Here is a 24,838-nt window from a genome sequence, read left to right on the forward strand (position 1 = left end):
GTCAAAGAAATATAACTAGTATTTACTGAGCATCTACTGTGTATATCCCCATATATATCACTTCGTTGAACTTTCACACTAAAGCTGAGAAGTGGAAAACAAGGTTCTGGGAGGAGCTTCCACAATACAATCTTCCGATTGGTCAGCATCATAGTATCATACTGTTACCCTGACTCCAGGCCGAATCAATGGGAGATTCCTGTTTAGCATCAGTGTACAAGACTATGTGGCTCCGCCTTAATCCTAACTGATGTTTAACTGCTATAGAAACAAGAGCCAGTTTATTTTTTGAGATTCTCTGGGAAGTAGTTAAGTGAGGATAATCATATCTTAGGCAATGAGAGTGTGAAATGTCTTCCTCTTTCCAGCCCAGGCTAACGATTTCCATTCAGTCTTCTCTCCTCTCTAATCCCCTTTCCCCAGATGGATAGATTGCAAATCATAAGGCTTACAAATCACTCTTAGGGCTAGAGGACATTTATAGGTTTGTGCTTGAAAGATTTGAATTTTTGCCTTGGAAGCCTATAACTTTTTATTCAGTATGGAGTATCTTTAATTAACAAAATGGAGAAAGGTCTCCTTAAACATGCTTGGCAGTGGGAAGAGTTCCCTTGAAGTATTCTGGAAGGAGAAGAAAAGTAATTAAGGAGGGAGGCATAAAGGAAGGAATGAGGGAGGGAAGGAAACAAAAAAGCAAAGAACCTTCATAAATGTCAGATAGATGTTATGACCCAGCTTGAGATGAACTCTGGGGACATAGATTGTTTGTGTTTAAGATGTCCTGCAGACCTAAATATGGGCAGGTCCATGAGTACCTGCCTTGGCAATGAGATCCTCCGAGGAGCTATTTTATGAGGCTGCAGAAGCTTAAGCTTCAGGGCCCCTTCCTTACATTGACCCTCCTAAAGCATTGACCCTTGGGAGAGGCTCTAGGAATGCGTTCCTGTGCTCATGGGTATAACCACACAAAACCCAGATCCATTCCTGCATCTCGGGAATAGTATTCTCAAGAGAATAAGTGCCTGTAATCATACCTAGATAAGTCCCAGATTTCCCTAATAATGAAGCTTTCCTTTCTTACCCCCCCCATTCCTTTTAAATTCTCTTTGTGATTTACACAAATTTAAACTAATTTGTATTTCATTTGTGCAGATGAAATTATGCAGCAGGAAATCAGGCCGTTGGTGGCAGTGGATATAATTGAACAACTTCACAGACAGTTTGCCATTCTCTCAGGTAAGGTGCAAATTAATGTGTATTTTAGATTTTGCTGCAGAGATCTTGTTGCGAAGGGCCCAGCCTCTTGGACCTTAATGAACAGTGGACCCAAGTCTTAGTCAGTCACCCCTTCAGCCTCTCCCAGAGTTACAATGAACAGAAGGAGGAGGGGCAGATCTCATAGATGTCATTGCTATTGCTTTTGGGTGCAATTTGATCTTCTTTAAGGGAATGCATTTCTTTGAGGTTGTGAAGAATGGAGCTAAAAAGATTTTGAGGAAGGAAAAGGAAATAACTGATATCAGCTGCCATCATGATATTCTTCCTACATTCTTGTTGAAGGTTTTTCTAAGATCTAACCTTAAGAGAGTTTGGTTTTAAGGGTTCTAGAGCATTGGTGAGGTTATTTGATCTTTGAGAAATTTGTCTTTTATTCTTAGCTTTTATGAACCTAATTTTAATGCATTGGTTTCCATTGAGCATTTGGGAATAAAGAGAGGTTAATGTTCATAAAAGGCTAGGAATCTTCTGAGCCCTGAGAAGTTGTCATTACTAGAACACACTTCTTTTTTATTCACTTAGTGAATGATGACGTGACTTTGATTACTGAAACTGGAGGTACATACCAAACCCTAAATTATAGTTAGGCCTGTGTTAGAAGCATGGTGTGAGATTGCCACACATGTGAGATTTAGCACATGTCACAGAGGAATAAGGAGGTTGAGTTACTCTCTTCATCTTCTAGATCAGAAAAAAGCAACAAAGCTGCCTTAGTTCCATCACAAAGAATATGAAGTTGATATTAATTTAACCCTACAACATGGATATTAAAAAAGACACATTTCTTTCCTTTCTCTAAATCATATTTAATCTTCTTCCAAGTCCTTATCTTACTGAGTTTGAGGGAAATGTAATCTCTGTTATTGGCATACTTTTCCCCATCCCAGAGTTGTACTGTGGGTGGGGACGTCTTATACAATCCAGACATTCTGGGGAATTCTTTGGTCTTTCCTCTACACTGACCACTGCTCCTATAGTCACTGAAGGCTCTGTAAGTACAAAGTCCTCATTTTAAAATTTCTACCTGTATTGCTTGGAACAGAAACTATAACATAATAGGAGCTCAGTTCAAAATTATCCGAGTCCTCCTGGTCTGTCTTGTGAGGACTGCTCCTTATATCCCCAGCCTAGGCAGTGTAGTCATGGTCCTGGTGGGGATGCTAACCAGTCTCCTGAAGGTGCATAGCTTCTCACGGGGAGGCTGGGGTTCTGCAAAACAAAAGGCAGGATGGGGATTGCCCTTTGGGTTTCTGACAACTGCTGCTGGGGTCCTATGCCAGAAGGCTGCAAGGCTCACATGTGTCAAGGTCTGGAATGGATGATGAATGAGGTGGAGCAGATTTCTGTATCCTTATACCAAAAGTTGAATGTCCCAGCATAGGATTCTGGCATATATAATGGCTCATCTAGGGAAGTAGTCCAGTGACTGATTAATTCATGCATTAAAGGATCCAAAGTTACAATTTTGGAGTATTACTGAGGTGCTTCTCTCTATTCTTATTTCTCAGAGGCAATAAAGAAATGGATGTCAGACAGCCCTAGATAGGGATTTAGGTTCTGCTATTGGCCAGCTACATCTCCTTGGGCAACTCAGTTTTCTAAGCCTCACTTTCCTCATTTGTGTAATGAATGGGTGGGATCATCATAATTTCAAGGATCAAAGACATAGTACATGAAAAATGCTTAACATTACAACTATAAACTAATTTACTTTTTTTCCTGATATATTTTAATCCCATAAAAATGTTTATTTTTGAATTGTAGTACAAAAAGTATTATTTTCTTTCTGGCATGATATAATTTGTATAAGGAACCAAAGCCATGCTCAAAGTTGAAATGGTGTATAATGCCACAACTAAGTCAGTAACAGAGATTATTGTCAGTCTTTAACGGAGAGCATATAACTACAGAAAAACACACTGGACCAAAGGGGACACCTCTGCATTAGGAGAGTCACTTTGACCATGGCAGAGACAGTCTCTCATTTTTTGAGCTTCTCTTGTCATCTTGTGGCCTCAAGTTTGCCCTTCTTATGAGAGAGGAGCATGGATTAGCAGTTGTAGCCTTTGCAATGTGGCGAGTCTCAAAGAAAATAAGTAGCACTGGGGTTCTCTGAGTCAGCACGTTCTTGGAATTACTAGACCTTTTCGTCCTTACCTGAAGTGGCATGAAATGTCAGTAAGGAGGCCGTTGTGGGTGCCAGTGTCTTTGTGGTTGTAAAACAGAAATCTCCATGCTTAGGTCTTTTCCCACACTGAGGCAAACCAGCTATGGCCTCTGGTCTGGGTCATGGCCATTTTCTGTTTCCTGATTCAGGCAAGTAGGGTGAGGGTACTCCAGCTACAGATTTTTCTACAGATTCCACTGAGCTCTGGAAAGAGCCAGAGGCCCCGTCAACCAGGAATGCTGGGAATGACAGCAGGGAGACTTTTTCTCAGTGAGGCCCCAGCTGCCTGGCCTGCTGTGCTCCGAGTGTGCTCCCATGGCTAGTGGGAGAGATGGGTGACTCAGATTTGTGGCCAGATGGTTGGGGTCCTCCGGATGGTCAAGTCCGTGGGCAGGGGCCACTGTAGGAACTGGATAGTGACTGGTAGAACTGATAGTGGACTGATAAAACTGGTCAGGGCCTCTTGGGATATTTCTAAATTTAGGGCTTAGCTAGGAAGTAAGAAGATATAAGCAGGTTAGTGTAATAGAAACACTCCAGGCTTTGGGCTCAGACAACTCTGGATTCACATTCCAACACAATTAGTATGTCACTGTGAACCTCAGGTTTCTCATTGATAAAGTGGGTTGTTTTAAGGAAAATGCCTTGCATAGTATCTGGCTTTAAGAGAACTTAGCTTGTGGGACTTGTTTCTTTGTTTCTAAGCCACATAACAAGAGGTCCAAAAGTAGAAATTCCTTGTATTGGATCAGTGGCTCAAAGACATTAAGGGTGCATCTTTGCGATTCTCTGGATGTTTCTCTTGTTTCTGAAGTCTTAATGTCAGTACGGCGGCTGCAGCTCCAGATATCAAGTCTGTGTTCAAAGGAGGAAGAAGGTAAAGAAGCAATGCTGGCTTCTTCTGTTCTTTTGGCCAGGAGAGCAAGAACTTTCCCAGAAGCTCTTGGTAGACTTCTGCTTATGTGTCATCCGGAACTGTGTTGTGCAGCCCTATCTGCCAGCAAGGAGGTCAGGAGAGACGAATATTTAGCTTTGAAATGGCTACAATAGAAGGTGGTCAGGAGAGAGAGGGTTGGTTATAAATTAGCCACTTAATAGTTGTTTCCCCCCCTTGAAATCATTGTCTTTAAGTCCCCCCCACTGTTACATAACCTTTTAGAAGTAATTAATAACGAAATTGTAAAATACTCTTAGGTTTGTGGAGTCCACAGTGTTTCCCTCCAGAAAGTGGGAAATTCTCACTGAAACAATGGAGAATGTCAAATCAAAGAAATACCCAGAGTCAGAACTTCTGCCGAAATCAGAGATAGAGTTAGTAACTTGGCATCCAGGAAATGAGAACCAATGCAACAAAATATAAAGAGCAGTACTGCTTAATAGAAATAAAGCATGACCCACATATGTTTTGACCCACAAAATTTTACATTTTGTAGTAACCATATTAAAAAAAGCAAGGAGGAACATGTGAAATTTATTTTAATAGCTCTTTTATTTAACCCGCATATCTAAAATATTACTCCAACACATCATCTCTATTCAAAATTATTGTTGAGTTACTTTACATTTTTCCACACACTGTCTTGGAAATCCAGTTTGTATTTCACACTTGTAGCACATCTCAATTTGGACTGATTATATCAGAAGTGCTCCATAGCCACGTATGTCTAGTGGCTATTGTATCGAGGGGTGTAGACTACGGAAATGGTTCTCAACCAGGTTGGACTGAAATCTTCTTTTCATAACAAATGATTTACATTACCCCCCCACACCATCTTGAGTTGGAATTTAGGATACCATCACCTGTATTAGTTAGGGTGGGCTGAGCCGCTATACCAAATAGACTCCTAAGTGTATAGTAGTTCAGACAAACACAATGGGAATTTAGTTAATTTGGCTTGGAGCACTCCAGCATGTATGTTCGTGGTCAGCAGATGACTTTTCTCCTTGTTCCTCACACATGAAGGTTCCTTTCACTTTATGGCTCATGTTACTATTATCCACTTTGTGGCCATATTATTATGTGTATCCAGGAAGCAGACAGGGAGAAGACTGCATATGGCTTCTTAGAAGCTTCAGCTCAGCAGCAGCACACACCGCATACCACTGACTTGTACCTGGATCAGTTATATGGATACACTTAATGTCATGGGAAGCTATCCAATTTAGTTCAGTTGTGTGCTCCTGGTGGGTGAATAGCTATCCCCTATTCATGCATATACTGAAAAAAAAAAAAAAAGAAAATGAAAAGGAGGGTAGTAAAGGAGAAATAAAAGGCAAGTAAGAGTAGTAAAAAATATGTATTTCAATATGTAGTTCTAGCTGTACTAGAAAAAGTAATAAAATAGGTGTTCAGAGTCACCATGAATATGATAGCTGTAAATGCTGGGGTGTGGTGTGGGTGATCAGACCCCCTCAGTGGCCTTACTGTAGTGATTTTCTGAAAGAGTAAACAATTGTTGACATAGTTCTGAACAGAGTTGATAAATTCTGAACACAGTATTCTCTTCCTTCAATTTATAGGGTAGTTATAATTATGAAAAATTCAGTATATATTAAACCATTTAAAAGTAATTTTTGATTTGTGACACCATTGGTGGACCTTGAAGGCATTATGCTAAGTGAAATGGGTCAGGAAAGGAAAGGCAGATACATTACCATCTTACTTGTATGTGGAACCTAAGAAAAACTGAGCTCATAAAAACAGAGATAAAGATTGGTGGCCAAAGGCAGGGTGTTGGGGGGAAGTGGAGGAAAGTGGTCAAAAGTATAGACTTCCAAGTTATAAGATAAATACATTCTGGAAAATGTAATGTGCAACATGGTGACTACAGTTAACAGTACCATATTGTATATTTGAAAATTGCTAAGAGATTAGATCTGAAGAGTTGTAAGGTGATTTTTGAGGTGATGGATATTAATTAAACTTATTGTGGTGATCATTTTACATTATATACATATATTAAATCATTGTATGTATACCTTAAGCTAATACCATGTTATATGTCAATTATATCTAAATAAAATGGAAAACTTAAAAAAACATTTTTTTATTATATATAAAACAGAATTTATAGGATCTGATCACTGTAATTGGATTTCTCACTTATACTGAGTTTCTGTTAAGATATTCAGGAATCGCACAGGGTGTAGGACAATTCTTTATTATATAGAATAGATTATTTGGTATCCCAGGCCCTGACATTTCTAAAGTGTCTCCCAGGAAGTGGTATTACCATTTTCCCAGCTAAAATCAGTTTTTGGGGGGAGAGAGAAGGAAAATGGATTTTGGGAGGCAAATAGCAGTTATTACCTCTTTCTTTCATTGTTGGTCTTCACCATCTTCCTATAGGATTTCCTAGTGTTCTAAATTCTCTATAGGACAAAAGTTCTTGCCAGCCAACACCAGACCCTCATGGGAGTACTCTTATGTATCCCAAGAACTTACTGCTGTTTTCTGCAATGAACCTAGTCCTCTTCCATTTAAATGAGAAGGTAAAAATTATACCAGGAGTACTAAAATTTGAGTCACCACTTTACTTAACTTCCAAGTGGTTTGGTTTTCTTTATTTTCCTTGAATAGGACTTTTTTGGCACACCTTCATCCTTTTGCATTTCCATGTTTTCTCACAAGGTGGCACCGAATGCCTTGCTGTGGGTTGTCAATGACTGTATTGAGGCTTAGCTTTGTCTCCTTGGGGCTTCTGTCCCTTAAGGTTAATTTTCAACAGCAGGTGGTGTCCCCAGTTAACTTTGGGTCTCTCTGGTGTTCAGTATTGGTATTAACCAAGATATAAGAACACTCCACCTATCTTTCTCTACTTAGGTGTGAAGAGCTTTAATTTATAATTAACAATAAAAGACAAAATCATTAAATAGTATAATCCTATCTTAATAAATATTTTAGGGTGTCCTGAGTGTTTGAAATGTTTTAGCTATTTTCTTGGCAAATATTGGTTATGCAATTAGTACAGTGTTATAATGCATCTAATTTTACTTTTTAGTAATTAGTACTAAATTTTACTAATTTTAACTAGTAATTTTACTAATTACTAGAGATGTAAATTCTCTTAATTTGCATTTATCTAAAACTTCCTATGGGTATAAAACTGCAAAGAGGAAGAATATGAGGTGAAAGCTGATAGTATCCCGATTTGAGTTGTCTTCAGTCAACACAATGAGGCAGCTTAACACCATGTCAAAGTTTGACAAGTATCTGATCTGCAGGTAACTTTTAAAATTTTTTAAAATAAACATGTAGAATTAATAAAGAAATACTTCCCAGAGAAGAATGGCTAGTCATCCAAACAAGTATCACATAGTTTCATTCCATAGTGATTGGTCTCTGAGAGCCTCACCCAACATTGACAGTACCTAGAAGAGACTGGTGTAGAAAACCACAAGGCTCTCTTACTCTTTACGTGATACAAATACTCATGTTTGCCTGACAGCACATTTTTGTCCTGGAAACAAATTTACAGGGAAAGTAAAGGAGTCTAAGCAGAAAGTGCTTATCAGGTGTGGGCTCAGAGCAGCAGAGTGGATTGGATGGTCTGAGTGGTGGTGTCATCAAATACACTGTTGGCACGGCCTAGATTCCTGTGATGGTGGACCATCTCCTTAGGAAGATGGTCCTCTCCTTAAGAAGGCATTGACGGTGCATGGCCCGCCCTTGCTTCTCTGAGTCTTCTTTTCTGTAATTTCTTCATTGATGCCACACCCTCATAATCACACAGTTCTCATTAAGCCACACCCTGCCATACCTCTTTCATTAGATGTGTAATGCGTGCTGTCATTTGTAGTTGGCCTCACTTGGGAGCTTTTATTTTTCTTAAAGTAGTTTTCCTCCATGGGCACAGCCCAGAAGGTGCTCCCAGCAACTCATTTCTTACCTCACTGACTGTAGCTTTTGCCATTCTTGGGGCCTTAGTTTTTCAGTCTCAGACATCTCAGCCTTAGTATTTTGGCCAAAAGCAATACCTAACAATTAAAACAACTTAGTAACCCTATATATCCTTAGGACTTAGTAGCTGTTTGGAAAAACAAACAAACACGTAAGTTGAAAGAAAAAGTAATGGTTAAGTTGCATTCTTAGGTAACTACAATAATCTCAAGCTTTGAAATGAGACTGGATATCACCACCCTTTTTTCCTGTCCTCCATTACTTTCCTTCCTTCCTTCCTTTTTTAAAGATTTTATTCATTTATTTGAGAGAGAGAGAGAGAGAGAGAGAGAGAGTGAGAGAGAGCATGAGAGGGGAGAAAGTCAGAGGAAGAAGCAGACCCCCGTGGAGCCAGGAGTTGGTTGTGGGACTTGATCCTGGGACTCCAGGATCATGACTTGAGCCAAAGGTAGTTAGTCGCCCAACCAACTGAGCCACCCAGGCTCCCCCTACATTACTTTTCATACTGTACTTGCTCTTTATCTCAACAGCCACCAAAAACCCAACTTCATAAAGATGCAGTGACTTTCCAAAGAATATAGTACAATTTAATGTTGGAATTGTGAACTATCTCAAGCTGGTAGCATACATGGTGTCCTATAGATGCCAACTATTGCTGTTTCCCTCAAAGATTTAAAATATTCATGGTGCTTCTGCGAGCTCACCCTGGTTCTCTGGGTACGTGGGACACAGTTTAGGAACCATGGAACTAGGACTCAGTCATATAACTGCACCTCACTGCAGCGAGATGAGGAAAGGGCATCTGTTTCATTTAATCTAGTGACTTCTGTTCTGATAGATTAAATATTTAAATATTAATTTTACATTTCTATTTTCACAGTGGTGTATTCTATCCCTGTTGGTAAGCTATTGAAGGGCATTGATTATTTCCTCCTTGTAATAATTATAACCATAATAATGGTCACTGTTTTTTGAGCACTTATATGTAGTAAGCACTGTACTCCCTTGCTTTCCATATATGTTCTCACTTAATCCTCACATTACCTTTTGAGGTAGGTACAAGTATTATTCCTATGAGATGTATATATAGACAGAAACTCCTGTTTAGATTGAGTATCTTGCATAAAATCATGTAGAAATCAAGTAGCAAACCAGGATTTGAACCAGACTGACTGATTTTATTTTATTTTTATTTTTAAAAATTTATTTCTTAGAGAGAGCACAAGCTGGGGGAGCAGTAGAGAGGGAGGGGAAGCAGATTCCCTGCTGATCAGGGAGCCCGATGTAGGGCTTGATCCCAGGAGCCTGGGATCGTGACCTGAGCTGAAGACAGACGCTTAACCGACTGAGCCACCCAGGCACTCCTGGGCTGCCTGATTTTAGAATGAATTCTCTTAACCACCATACTCTTTTAGCTTTGATATTTACTGATTACAGAAATAAAGAACAATATTATATATTCACGTTGGAATTACTTACTGTTCCTCCTATGCTAAAGTAATTAAATTAATACTACCTTTTATACAGTAACTATCTTCAAAGGATTTAAGGGTTGAATTCTCATAACACTTGAACAAGCATGAAGGAGAAGAGACTTTTTCAAGATAGTTCCATATCAACCTTCTCACATTCTAGTCTGAAATAATACAGAGAGAAAAGGGGGAGACCAGTATCTAGCTCCCAGCTTGATGTTAGTCAAAGTCCCTTACCTGCAGGATACGACATGAAGACATTTTGTTAACATCTTCATCACCCATTTTTGTTGCAGGAGGCCGAGGGAAAGATGGTGCCCCCATCATCACTTTTCCAGAGTTTGTGGGGTTCAAACACCTCCCAGAGGAAGACTTCCTAAATGTCATGACTTACTTGACTAGCATCCCCAGGTGAGCTGAACACAGCGGTTTGCTACCTTCCCAATCACTGGCTTCATTCTTTTTTTTTTTTTTTTTTAAGATTTTATTTATTTATTTGACAGAGAGCAATCACAAGTAGGCAAAGAGGCAGGCAGAGAGAGAGAGAGGAGGAAACAGGCTCCCTGCTGAGCAGAGAGCCCGATGCGGGACTCGATCCCAGGACCCTGAGATCATGACCTGAGCCGAAGGCAGCGGCTTAACCCACTGAGCCACCCAGGCGCCCTACTGGCTTCATTCTTAATTTCCCATGTGTCAGGGCTGGGTTGAGATGGAATCTTCCCTGAGCATGACCCACGCTAGTATGTAGCTTGGCCAATTTCTCTTGTTTATTCATCACAGACAAGGGATGGCAGAAGAGTCTAGAAAACAGTGATAAATGAGTGTCCATTCTGACTCTAGTGTGCACATAGGAGGTACTTACTAAACATTTGAATGAATGAAACGTTGACTGAGTAGCTAATGCTGATTTTGTGCCTTCAGGTTCAGTGCTCTGGATTGAGGTGATTCTGTCCTCCTGGGGCCTGTCTTCTGGGACACATAGCCATTGTTCAAGGAGTCAAGCCATTTTAGGAGTTAACTTTGTTTATCTCCCCTAAATAAGGAAGTTAAGGGCAGATTTTATACCTGTTCTATTCAGATGAAGAAACTTAAGGCAGAGAGCAAGGAAACAAAGGCTAGGAGTAAAAGCTGTCCTTATAGCCGAGATCTTGACAAAGATGTTTTTGGTGTCTGCTGTTTCCACTCTCTTTAACCTGGGCCTCATACCTTTGTCCAGTGAAGTGAGTAAATACCCAGGCCTCCAAGGGTTGGAGTGTGGAACAGAGTTTGTATTGGAGACAACCGTTTCACAGACAGAGCTTGAGCCAGGAGTGGGGTCCAGACCCAAATCTTAATGCTGTGTCCACTTTCCAGCCAAGAAAGGCCCTCCATGGGGTTATAGTGCTTATGACAGTCTCTCTTACGCAACTGCTGTGAGGTTGGGCCATGTGTCTGCTCTTTAGCTTGCCTTCTGTCTGCCTCATATGATTTCAAGGTCAACGCCAGCTTTGTGATTGAAAGGCCACCTAGTGTTTCATCCCACTTATGGAGATCAGGCAGTTGAGTTGTTTGCTTTAACCAAACCCACTTCTAAAAGATTTTTTTGGTTTTTGTGTTTGCTTGTTACCATTCTTATTTCTTCAGAGAAGGCTATGGATTTTTTTTTAAGGTACTTCTTAAAAGTTTAGTGCTTAAATTCACTTCCTTTCTTCCTTTGATCCCTGAATATGGTATGTACTACACAGACACGTGATGATTTGGCATTTTATTGGTTTGAAGGATGGATGCTTTGTGTCTCTGGGCTGTGCTCGAGTGGTTCTCTCTACTGAGTGCCTTTCTTGCCCTTCTTGATCTGGCTAAATTCTAGACATTCATCAGTCCTCAGTCTATCTCATTTCCTCAAGGGCTCCTTCCCTCACTTCAGTTCTGCTCTCACAGATGCTTAATTTCCATAGATTCCTGAGCTTACCTCTTATATAATTCCACAGTATATGGAAATTATTTTTGCATTTCCCGTTAGTCTGAACAAGTTGAGGAGGGATCAGTGCTTGTTTTGTTTTGTTTCTGTTTTATCTGTAATCCTAGCACAGTACCCAGTGCATAATAGGTTCTCAAGAAGTATTGTTGGTGGAATTTCCAGTTCTGATATAATTCATTTCAATCGATGAGTATTTGTTATAGAGTAAGAAGAAGGCTGCTGACAGAAAAGGGGGGAAATCCAGTCCTCCTGCCTTTACCTCCCTGGTTTATAGGAGTTGAACTTCATCTCCCTCTTTGGCTCAGTTGCATTCTAAAACAATGACCCATCAGTTTAGCAACTTCTCCTTCCATGGTGAGCAGGAAAGGAAGGGGGTAAGCAGGGAGGTGGGCAACAGGTAGACACAGTCCTCCCATTCTCACTATGTTTCTTTTTAAACTTACCATCTAATTTTACCGATCCCTAGATGCAGTCATATGCTAAACAAAATGGGTGGTTTTCATCTTGTACTTGCAGCATTTTCTGAGTCACACTGAGGAGCGTACAGGGAGTGCCATCTGAACTAGTGCAGAGAGAAGCACTGAGTGGTAGGACTTGTATCTTCCATATGTAGAAGAGAAGAGAAGACAAAATCAGGGACTAATGTTTTGGTCTGGTGTCTTTTTTTCTGCTCTATGTTCCTTATGTCATTTCTTATGAATAGGAGTTTCCCCCTTTCCTAGAATGCTGTTTGTTTCTTGAGAAGCAATAGCCGTCTGACCAGTTATCCCCCCTTTCCTCTTCCTGACATTTGCTCATACCCAACTTGGCTCCCCACCCCTATTTCTTTCAACATAAAACAGAGACAATGGGTAAGAAAGCCCAAAACAGGAATTTAACCTATACCTTACTGTCTAGCTTCCATTTCAGGTTCCAAAGAGAAAGAACCCTTGTTTCTTCTACAATTCCTACTTACCACCATATGCGTCTTTCTAAACCTTACAGTGGTTGCCAGGCAACAGAGCCCTTCCCAGGTTGCAAAATGTTTTATAGGCAGTTGGCAGAGGGCTCATGACACAGAATAAGGCAGAATTGATGCACGTGAAGAGGAGGATGGCAGGATACCCAGGGTAAGGGTAAGGATACCTCTGTGCCTCAGTGTGGCTGGGTTGGGCGAGTACAGAAAGCTTCCTATGACAGTTTATTCTTCACCAGACCTTTGCTGCCTGCTGACAGTGTGGATGGTGCTGCTAGGAGTTATAAAGGACCAATGAGGCCATAACATAGTATCTTGAACCTCAGGAAGCTCATCACAGGACTCTGTTGTCACGATATTTTGTGAAATAAGCAAATAGAGTGCTAAAGAAGATCAGAAGAGAGAAAAGTCACTTCAGACAGGAAAGACAAGGAAAGCTTTAGGAACGAATAGGCTTGAAAGATAGGTAAGATTTCCACAGGTGGATATGGAAGGCGACATTCCACAGAGAGAGAATAAGGTGGTGTTTAGCAGCTTTGGACACAGCCCCAATCTGGAATGAAATACACAGTCTACTGCTCACTAGCTGTGTGATCTGGGGCAAAATATTTGGCTTCTATTTCCAAAGGCCCCTGAATTTTGAAGTTTTAAATAGAGTATGTTTGGGTAATTATAGACCGTGCAGGTTGATCAGAACAGAGTGAGGCTCCTTTTCAGCTAGTAGTGACAAATGAGAGCTGGAAAGACATCTGGAAACAGACTGGACAAGGCCTTGGTGGTGGCCTCTTCTCTACCAAATTAAGGAGTTTAGACATAGCAGGAAGAGGCTGTTGGAGGTTTCTAGGAGGAGAATGACAACCAGATCGGTTTGGTGGTAGTGTGCAGCGTAGGTCAGACGGAGCCAGGAAAGGAGGCAGGGAGGCTGATGAGGGGCTTCTACACTGGGACGGGTGCAAAGTGAAGGGGAGTGAGCTAGCTTGATAGCAGGAGGACTGGGTAGAAAGGGATGGACAGAAAGGGGCTGTTCAGGGTCAGGGAGGGGGAGAGTGAGAAACTGATAATGGTGCTTGGCTTTAGGAATCGTGTTCATAGGTCTCACTGCTTATCTGGACATGTGGAATTGAGCCCTCATTTTGGTTTTGATTGTCTCATCTTGTTTTATTTTGCTACTTTGCCTGGCTCTTCTTACCAAAAGTATGCTAGGACAGTGGTTTCCATCCTAGCTGCACATTAGGGGAGTTTTGGAGAGGTTTTTTTTTTTTTTTTTTTTTTTTTTTTTTTGCCAAGATTTTATTTATTTAAAAATTTAAAAAAAATTTTACAAAGATTTTATTTATTTATTTGAGAAAGAGAGAAAGCACATGGGGTTGGGAGGAAGGCCTGCTAAGTAGGAAGTTTGATGCAAGCTCTATCTCATGCTCAATCCCAGGACCCTGAGATCATGATCTAAACTGAAGTCAGATGCTTAACTGACTGAGCCACCTAGGAGCCTCTTATTTATTTGAGAGAGACAACATGCATGCAAGCACATGTTCAAATGAGGGGTAGAGAGAAGGAGAGAGAATCTCAAGCAGACTCTGCACTGACCATGAAGACCAACATGGGGCTCAATCCCGAGACCCCGAGATCTCATGAGCTGAGCTGAAACCAACAGTCAGCCACCTAACCGACTCAGCCACCCAGGCACTCCAGGATCACTTTGGGAGTTTAAAAAAAAAAAAAATCCTGATGTTCAGACCAGAAATAAGACTAATTAAATCAGAAAAATTTTTGGGTGGAACTCAGGCTTCTGTAGGGCTGAAAGTTCCACAGGCGATCCCATTGTGCCTCCAAGGGTGAGACTGACGGGGAGAGAGAAGAGGACTGTGAGGTGTGAGGAAGGAAATGTGGAACCAGGCTCAACTTCTGGATAAGATGCAGTGGTGGGGCATATGGGGAAGCTGAGAGACAGAGGGAAGACTGTGCCCAAATCTTTTACTTTTGTTTTCACAGTTCTGTAGTTCTTCTCCTTAAATGCAACATAAGCCAAAAATTCTATTTCCTGAGCTTCCCTGACTCTGCGATTTCTTTGTGAATTAAATGTAGCACGTAAATCTTGAGTTAGAAATCTTCCCACATGGATCTCATGGTATTAAAATATATATGGTTGTATCACTGCCGCCTTGCCGTTATGTTTCCAGTAACAAGTGAGGGCCTGCTTTAGCCTCTCCGGTACCACCTGCTATGTGTCTACACTACTAAGAGTTTTCAAAATCTGTCTTATAGTAAGTTCAGGATAATCCTAGAAGTCAGTTTCTCAGAAATATTATGTAAGTTACTGTCGCTTAAAACATGTCTCCTGTGGCTACCGATTGTAGACAACGCTTTTGAAAAGGTGTTGGTATAAGAGACTCTTAATCTCACAAAACAAACTGAGGGTTGCCAGGGGGTGGGTGTAGGGAGAGGGTGGTGGGGTTATGGACATTGGGGAAGGTATGTGCTATGGTGGGTGCTGTGAAGTGTGTAAACCTGGCAATTCACAGACCTGTACCCCTGGGACTAATAATACATTATATGTTTATAAAAAAATTTAAAAATTAAAAAAAAGGCATTGGTAAAGCATTCTGAACAACTGAGATGCTTAGCTATTTTTAGATCATAGTTGTTTTTCTCAAAATCAATTATTTGTATACCTTAAGCATGTATTTTATTACTGAATTATTCTTTTCAGTTCCTTTGTTTTACTTACAGTTTTGAGTTCATTATTTGAAAAAGATTGGAGAAAGTACTTTTATTAGATGGTACAAGAGTTGTATTTCATAACAGTGGTAATTTTATGATATTTACTGTTTTTTTTTTTTTAAGATTTTATTTATTTATTTATTTGACAGAATGAGAGAGATCACAAGTAGGCTGAGACACAGAGAGAGAGGGGAAGCAGGCTCCCTCTGAGCAGAGAGCCTGATGTGGGGCTCCATCTCAGGACCCTGAGATCATGACCTGAGTGGAAGGCAGAGGCTTAACCCACTGAGCCACCTAGGCACCCCTGATTATTTACTGTTTCTAAAGGGTCTTTTCTGTAATGAATCTGTTGAGAGGCCTGTTTACATTTGATGAATTCTCCTATGTCCATTTTCCTCCCATAAAGTCTTTGAGAAGAGTCATACCCTCATTTATGATATGCTGTATGGTAAAATGTTATCTGGCATTTCTACTTTTGGAAAGGAGGGGAGAAGGACACTGTGACTATTTGCTTTGCAAATTATAAAGAGAGTTGCTTCTTTGTATTAAAAAACTGAATGATATTATAACAATTTGTCAGTTTTAGAAACGAGTCCTGCCACAGACGTAAATTCAGTCTGGGTTTCTTACTGTTATGAAGGCTATAGGGAAGCCCTGTTTTTAAGTGGCTTTGAATGGCATTAATTGGAAAAGTGCTGCTTTGATTGAGTGGCAAGAGTGAGGTCCATTACTTCCTGGACTGGCCGTGGAATTGTTCCCCAGATTCAGGGAGATGGAATCATTCGCTTAACTTCTAAGGATAGAGGTCCGGGATGGGGAGTTTCGTGGGCCTGCTGCTTTGCCCAAGGTGGGTGGATTTGCTTCAGCTCTCAAGAGGGATGCCTTGAGAGGCCAGACCTTAAACACCCAGCTAAGGCTCGAAATTAGAGAGTGCCCCATGGATTTGTTATGAATATACGGTGAACCTGCTAAGAAAGTCTTTCATGCTAAGAGAATTTGAATGAACTCTTCTGGAGGGCAGAAAAAGCAATTTAATAGGCTAGATTCCGGTCCTTCTCTATGTAAGAGCTAGGAGTCTGACAGCACTTCTCACCAGTAGGATGACCTAGTGTGTGCGTAATGGCTTGTCTCTGTTCATTTGCTTTAGATTATCTTTACTATCCTGTTTTGTGTCACTTGTCCAGTTCAGATGGGAGTACACTTTGCCTTTTCTGATTATGTTCAATTTAGGTTTATTTATTTATTTATTTATTTTTAAAGATTTTATTTATTTATTTGACAGGCAGAGATTACAAGTAGGCAGAGAGGCAGAGAGAGAGAGAGGAGGAAGCAGGCTCCCTCTGAGCAGAGAGCCCGATGCGGGGCTCAATCCCAGAACACTGGGATCATGATCTGAGCCGAAGGCAGAGGCTTTAACCCACTGAGCCACCCAGGCAGCCCTCAATTTAGATTTATTTAGACATTCAAAGCGCAGCCCCTTGCTGAATTTATGGCTGCTAATGGTTGTAAATATCTGGAATTTGGTTTTATTCAGCAGTATTGTTAATTGTAAAGAAGATAATTGCCAAACCTGAAACAAACAGTCTCATCTCCTATTTCTTATATGATGTGGGTTGTTTTGGTGATTGGGTGATATGAAGAATTGAGATGGAATTGGAGAAGATATTGGGTGCTATATTGACTTTAAAATGTGAATGTTGTTTTTTAAAAATCAACTCATCATGCTCTCTACCAGTCATTATGTGGTCAACAACGTTTCCTAAGACTCTGTGAGCCACAGAGGATGTTGACTTTTGCTGTTTATTTTATTACACCATTTATTGATTAACTAATTACTACATGGTTGTTTACTGTATATTACTTACTTTTTAAAAAAGATTTTATTTATTTATTTGACAGAGAGAGACACAGTGAGAGAGGAAACACAAGCAGGGGGAGTGGGAGAGGGAGAAGCAGGCTTCCTGCTGAGCAGGAACCCCGATTCAGTGTTCGAACACAGGGCTCCATCTCAGGGCTTGATCTCAGGGCTCTGGGATCATGAACTGAGCCCAGGAAGATGCTTAATGACTGAGCCACCCAGACACCCCCTATTACTTACTGTTTTAAGGAGTCCTGAGAATGGGTAGGAGGATTCAGTCAGTCCATAATACCTTATTAAAGGACTCTAGACATTATTAGCACTGAATAATCTTTACAACTTTACTGGGGTAATAAGCATTGAATGCAGTTTAGTAATGATGTGCAATCAGAATTCTATCAGTCAGAATTTTCTAGGTTGAAGGTTATCAAACTTTTCCTGGAAAGGTCAGAGAGTAAATATTTTAGGCTTTGATCTCCACCTCAACAATTGAACTCCGTCGTTGCTCGAAAATATAGATAATACATAAACCGATGAATGTGGCTGTGTTACAATAAAACTTTATTTACAAAATGGAGGGCGTGGAGTGGATTCGGCACACAGACTGATATTTGTTGGTCCCGGTTGATTGTTCTCAGACATTAGCATGCCTCAGAATCTTGTGGGGGACTTGTTAAAACATGGATTGCTGGCCCCACTCCAGAGTTTCTGATTCAGTAGGTTTGGGTGAAGCCAAAGAGTTTTCATTTCTAATAAGTTCCCAGGAGATGCTGCTGCTGCTGCTGCTGCTGCTGCTGCTGGTCTTAGGATTGCACTTACAAAGATTTTTAAAAAAAATTTTATTTACTTATTTGACAGATAGAAATCATAAGTAGGCAGAGATGCAGGCAGAGAGCCTGATGTGGGGCTCGATCTCAGGACCCTGGGATCATGACCTGAGCCGAAGGCAGAGGCTTTAACCCACTGAGCCACCTAAGTGCCCCCACACTTACAAAGATGAATATTAAGATCAGGTAGAAGGAAAACAAAAGCGTGTATAAGTATACATATCTGGTGAAAAGTAAAGCTTAGCACTTAGATTTCCTGGCTCCTGCCTCAGTGCTCCAGCCCATAATGAAATTTTCAGATAATGTTATGGTGGTGATCTTTATGGTGCTAACTTACATATTTATGTTTTTATTTTTTGATTTATCATCTTTAGACAGTATCCTATGATTCTTTGCTATGAAAAATTAGTTTTGCATACTGTGATGCTTCTCTATCCTTGCTTCCTAATTTTTGTTGGTTACATTTTTATTTTTAGATCAGGTAATGTTTACTGTGATAAATTTAAAAAGCACAGTTAACTTCTCTTCTGGTGATCCAACAACCCTAGGTGATAATCTGCTGGTTTTCTCCTATATGTTTCCATCTTCCTTCAGTCTCTCATCCTTTAAGTTCTTCTACCTATATACCACTTTTTTCCAGTGGTAAAATATAAATTTTACATTTTTACTATATATATATATATTTTTGACAATAGGTCGATTCTCAATCACAGAAATCAGTAAAAATGAATTAAGTTATGTAATGTAATTAGACTCTAGAGTGAGTCTAATCTGACGTCATTAAACCTGTCTCCACTCAAAGGGGTTTTGTATATGTGCAGGTAAATGGGGTTCTCTTTTGTAAAAATCCATCAGTTGCCCCAAATCATGCCAAAATTTAATTCATTTCGGACTCAGGCAATGACTTTTATTTATATACTTTTCCCCTTGGCATTTCTAATTGCTTTTCTTTTCCTTTTTTTTTCCTTTTTTAAAGATTTTATTTATTTGACAGAGAGAGACACAGTGAGACAGGGAAATAAGCAGAAAAAGTGAGAGAGGGAGAAGCAGGCAAATCCACCTAGACATCCCGGCTTTCTTTTTTTTCTTACTTATAGAGTACCATATATCTCTATTGCATTATTACTATCTTGTAGATTCTTTATCATAGAACTTAAGTAATACATATATATATTTTTTTTCTTTAAGATTTTTTTTTTTTTCCATTGAGGGCCTCTGGTTTACCGTCATAACTCAGGGTGGCTGCTGTCTGAACATGCTGCTAGATGTTAACCTGGGATTTTTTTTTTTTAAGATTTTATTTATTTATAAGACAGGCAGAGATCACAAGCAGGCAGAGAGGCAGGCAGAGAGAGGGGGAAGCAGGTTCCCCGCTCAGCAGAAAGCCCAACGCGGGGCTCTATTTCAGGACCCTGAGATCATGACCTGAGCAGAAGGCAGAGGCTTTAACCCACTGAGCCACTCAGGCGCCCCCTGGGATCGCTTTTTAACTGAAGTATGGGTGACACACAATGTTACATTAGTTTCAGGTGTACAACATGGTGATTTCATTTTCACTGAAAAACACCTAAGTTGTTTCTTTTTCAGAAAAGGTGTATGGTAAATGAATCTTACAAGATCTTGAATGTCAGGGGTGTCTGGGTGCCTCAGTTGATTCTGTGTCTGCCTTCTGCCCAGGTCATTATCCCCGCCGGGGTCCAGGGATGGAGCACTGTGTTGGGCTTCCTGTTCAGCAGGGAGTCTGCTTCTCCTTCTCCTTCTGTTCTGCTTGTTTTCTCTCTCAGTCAAATAAAAAAATCTTAAAAAAAAAAATCTTAAATGTCAGAAAAGACTGCATTTTGTCGGGACGCCTGGGTGGCTCAGTTGGTTAAGCATCTGCCTTCAGCTCAGGTCACGATCCCAGCATCCTGGGATTGAGTCCCACATCGGGCTCCTTGCTCGGCAGGGAGCCTGCTTCTGTCTCTGCCTCTGCCTGCCACTCTATCTGCCTGTGTTTGCTCGCTTGCTCTCTCTGACAAATAAATAAATAAAATCTTTTTTTAAAAAAAAAGACTGCATTTTGTCTTCACACTTGATTGATTGGCAGTTTGCCGGAATGTGGAATTTTTTATGTAAAATAACATTGATGCATTGATTTTTAAAAAACGATTTTAAAAATCTATTTTTTTGAGAAAGAGAAAGAGAGACAGCACAAGGGGGGTGAGAGGCAGAGGGAGAAGCAGACTCTCTGCTGAGCCGCGAGCCAGATGTGGGGCTCCAACCCAGGACCCTGGGATTATGACCTGAGACAAAGACAGATGCTTAACTGATGGAGCCATCCAGGTGCCCCTTGATTTTTTTTTTTAATAGAAAGCAAATAGTTGCTTTTTAAAAAGGTTTATTTATTTATTTATTTATAAACCAGTTTGTTTGTTTATTTATTTATTTATTTATTTATTTATGTAAGACAGAAGGAGTAGGAGTAGGGGAGGGGCAGGAGAGGCAGAGAAATTCAAGGAGACTTGGCAGTGAGCATGGAGCTGGTACATGGGACTTCATCCCAGAGCCCTGAGATCATGACCTGAGCACAAACCAGGAGTTGGTCATACAACGGACTGAGCCACCCTGGCTTCCCTTGATGCATTGATTTCTGGCAGCCAGTGTACTGATAACAAGGCTGTTCTTTCTGATATCTGAGTCTCATTCCTTCATAGGTAAGCTGTTTCTTTATTTCCTTAGGAGGCTTTTTCTTTCTGTCTTGCAGGTTTGATTTTAAACTTTTTCTTTCATTCTACTGGGCCTTTGAACGGGAGATTCGAGTCTGTTTTAGGATTAGAAATTCTTTCCTGTGTTTCTTTTTCTTTCTTTTTCTTTGACAGAATGAGAGAGAGAGAGACAGTGAGAGAGGGAGCACAAGCAGGCTTCCTGCAGAGCAGGGAGCCCAATTCGGGGTTTGATCCCAAGAATCTGGGATCATGACCTGAGCTGAAGGCAGGTGCTTAACGACTGAGCCACCCAGGCACCCCTTTTCTGTGTTTTCTTACCTACCTTCCTCCCTCCCCCCCTTCCTTCCTTCCTTTCCTTTTTAACCCACTGAGCCACCCAGGCACCCCATTTTCCTTTATTTTTTAAAGTTTTTATTTATTTATTTGACAGAGAGATAAAGAGAGAGAGCACAAGTTAGCAGAATGTCAGGCAGAGGGAGAGAGAGAAGCAGGCTCTCTGCTGAGCAAGGATCTGAGCTGAGTAGCTCTATCCCAGGACCCTGGAGCCCTGACCTGAGCCAGAGGCAGCCACTTAACCAACTGAGCTACCCATGTGCCCCTTAAATTTATTTTTAATTTAAATATTTTTTTTTCTTCCAAGTCAGTTTTCTGCTGCTTCAACAACTCAAATTAGAGGGATACTGTATCTTCTGAAACCCTCTTCTGTGTCTTTAACTTTTCTCTCATATTTTCCATTCTTTATCACTTTTTTTTTTTTTTTAAAGTAATCTCTATGCCCAACAGGAGGCTGGAACCCACAACCTGGAGATAAAGAGCCACCGCCTTCACCACCTCAGCCAGCCAGGCACCTCCCCTTCTTATTTTAAATATATGTATGAATTGTCTGTTCATGCCTTTAATCTTTTTTCCATCAAGGTTTTTTTAATCTTTATCTTCCTCTTCATTTTTAAGACTTCTTTATGGGTTAGGGGTATTAGCTCTTTATCCGTGATCTATGCTGCATATATTTTCTATCATCTTTTTATTGTCCTTGCACTTAGCCTAGACTGTTTTTTGCTGTGTAGAATTTTTATGTCATCAAGTGTATCGATGTTTCCTTTATTGCATATGGATTTTGAATCAATGTCAGAAAACTTTCCTATACCTAGGTTATAGGGAGAATTCACCCATGCTTTCTTGTAATACAGCATAATGTCATTGTTTATAGGTAGTTCTGATGCAGTTGGGGTTTATTTTTGTGCGTGGTCTGAGGTATAGATAGAGGCTCATCTTTTTCCAAATGGCTATTCAGTTATCATACCACCACTAAATTTTTAGAGTTCATCTTTGCCTCCGTGATTTGAGAGTTAATTGGTCTGTCTATTCATAAGTGAATAATACACTACTTTACATATAGAGGATGTTTAATATCTGTTAGGATTAATTCCCTTTCCCCTCCTGGCCCCTTGTGCTTTATTTGCCTTTTTCATGTTTTTCTAACTGTTCTTTCTTATCTTCTTTATATGCATCTAGCTCCATTAAAAAAAAAAAAAGCAACATGTTGGTTTTTTCATTGGGACTCTGTTCAATTATAAATTTATTTAGGACAAAGTGACATATTTATGGTGTTAAAATAATCTCATCAAAAAGAGGAAAAGTCTTTCCATTTTGTTAAAATTTACTTTTGTGTCTTTCAGGAGTGTTTACAATTTTCCTGACATAGTTTTGTAGATTTATTCTTAAGTTTATTCCTAATTATTTTATCATTTGTTGCTATTGTGAATGAGATCTCTCTGCTCTTGTATCTATTAACTGGTAATTTTATTTTTTTTGGTGTATGTGTGGCCTTGGGACTTTATAGTCATTGATAATTTGAGCTCCCTCCCCTCTGAAATTCCTTGGTGAATCTGAGCCTTGATAAATTTCTCTGTTTCCTCCATGGAAATTGTTCTATTTAAACTTTATATTTGTAATTTATAATTACAAATTATAGTTGTAATTATAAATTTATATTTGTAATTATAAATTATATTTGTAATTTATATTTGTCATTTATAACAATTTTTAACAATTTTGTTACATTAGATTTTCCTAGGAAATTATTCATGCCTTTGTTTCTGAGTTTATTTTCATAGAGGTATGCAAAAGTAGTTTCTTGGAAATTTAATGTTTCCTGTGTTTTGGTGGTTATTTTCCTTTTGTTATTTCTTACTTTGTATACCAGTGCTTTGTCCTTTTTTCTGCCCTTGATTAAGTTAGCTAAGTGGTTTATTTATCTTGTTAATTAAAAAAATGGGATTCTCATTTATTAATTAGGTCTACTACATTCCTTTTCTCTAGTCTTTCTGCCTTTATCTTTTTTTTAAAATATAATTTTTTATTTTTTATAAACATATATTTTTATCCCCAGGGGTACAGGTCTGTGAATCACCAGGTTTACACACTTCACAGCACTCACCAAAGCACATACCCTCCCCAATGTCTATAATACCACCCCCTTCTCCCAAACCCCCTCCCCCCAGCAACCCTCAGTTTGTTTTGTGAGATTCAGAGTCACTTATGGTTTGTCTCCCTCCCAATCCCATCTTCTTTCATTTATTCTTCTCGTACCCACTTAAGCCCCCATGTTGCAACACCACTTCCTCATATCAGGGAGATCATATGATAGTTGTCTTTCTCCGCTTGACTTATTTCGCTAAGCATGATATGCTCTAGTTCCTTCCATGTTGTTGCAAATGGCAAGATTTCATTTCTTTTGATGGCTGCATAGTATTCCATTGTGTATATATACCACATCTTCTTGATCCATTCATCTGTTGATGGACATCTAGGTTCTTTCCATAGTTTGGCTATTGTGGACATTGCTGCTATAAACATTCGAGTACACGTGCCCCTTTGGATCACTACGTTTGTATCTTTAGGGTAAATACCCAATAGTGCAATTGCTGGGTCATAGGGCAGTTCTATTTTCAACATTTTGAGGAACCTCCATGCTGTTTTCCAGAGAGGTTGCACCAGCTTGCATTCCCACCAACAGTGTAGGAGGGTTCCCCTTTCTCCGCATCCTCGCCAGCATCTGTCATTTCCTGACTTGTTGATTTTAGCCATTCTGACTGGTGTGAGGTGATATCGCATTGTGGTTTTGATTTGTATTTCCCTGATGCCGAGTGATATGGAGCACTTTTTCATGTGTCTGTTGGCCATCTGGATGTCTTCCTTGCAGAAATGTCTGTTCATGTCCTCTGCCCATTTCTTGATTGGATTATTTGTTCTTTGGGTGTTGAGTTTGCTAAGTTCTTTATAGATTCTGGACACCAGTCCTTTATCTGATATGTCGTTTGCAAATATCTTCTCCCATTCTGTCAGTTGTCTTTTGGTTTTGTTAACTGTTTCCTTTTCTGTGCAAAAGCTTCTGATCTTGATAAAATCCCAATAGTTTATTTTTGCCCTTGCTTCCCTTGCCTTTGGAGATGTTCCTAGGAAGACGTTGCTGCAGCTGAGGTCGAAGAGGTTGCTGCCTGTGTTCTCCTCAAGAATTTTGATGGATTCCTATCTCGCATTGAGGTCCTTCATCCATTTTGAGTCTATTTTCGTGTGTGGTGTAAGGAAATGGTCCAATTTCATTTTTCTGCATGTGGCTGTCCAATTTTCCCAGCACCATTTATTGAAGAGGCTGTCTTTTTTCCATTGGACATTCTTTTCTGCTTTGTCGAAGATTAGTTGACCATAGAGTTGAGGGTCTATTTCTGGGCTCTCTATTCTGTTCCATTGATCTATGTGTCTGTTTTTGTGCCAGTACCATGCTGTCTTGATGACAGCTTTGTAATAGAGCTTGAAGTCCGGGATTGTGATGCCACCAACGTTGGCTTTCTTTTTCAATATCCCTTTAGCTATTCGAGGTCTTTTCTGGTTCCATATAAATTTTAGAATTATTTGTTCCATTTCTTTGAAAAAGATGGATGGTACTTTGATAGGAATTGCATTAAATGTGTAGATTGCTTTAGGTAGCATAGACATTT

General features: G+C 40.0%; 1 protein-coding gene across 4 annotated transcripts in view; it reads left to right on the forward strand.

Annotated features, from left to right (window-relative positions):
* Nucleotides 1-24,838, forward strand: part of MCF2L2 (MCF.2 cell line derived transforming sequence-like 2) — a 254,225-nt gene that overhangs the window by 39,008 nt on the left and 190,379 nt on the right. For 3 of the 4 annotated variants that reach the window (XM_059163358.1, XM_059163355.1, XM_059163356.1), the window contains exons 2-3: nt 1,153-1,236; nt 10,114-10,228. In XM_059163358.1, coding sequence (XP_059019341.1) covers nt 1,153-1,236; nt 10,114-10,228 — 199 coding nt within the window. Of the gene's footprint in view, nt 1-1,151; nt 1,237-10,113; nt 10,229-24,838 lie in introns of those variants that run through there. The other variant, XM_059163359.1, reaches the window with a different exon arrangement.

This window comes from Mustela lutreola, chromosome 2 (assembly GCF_030435805.1).
Source record: "Mustela lutreola isolate mMusLut2 chromosome 2, mMusLut2.pri, whole genome shotgun sequence".
NCBI lineage: Eukaryota > Metazoa > Chordata > Mammalia > Carnivora > Mustelidae > Mustela > Mustela lutreola.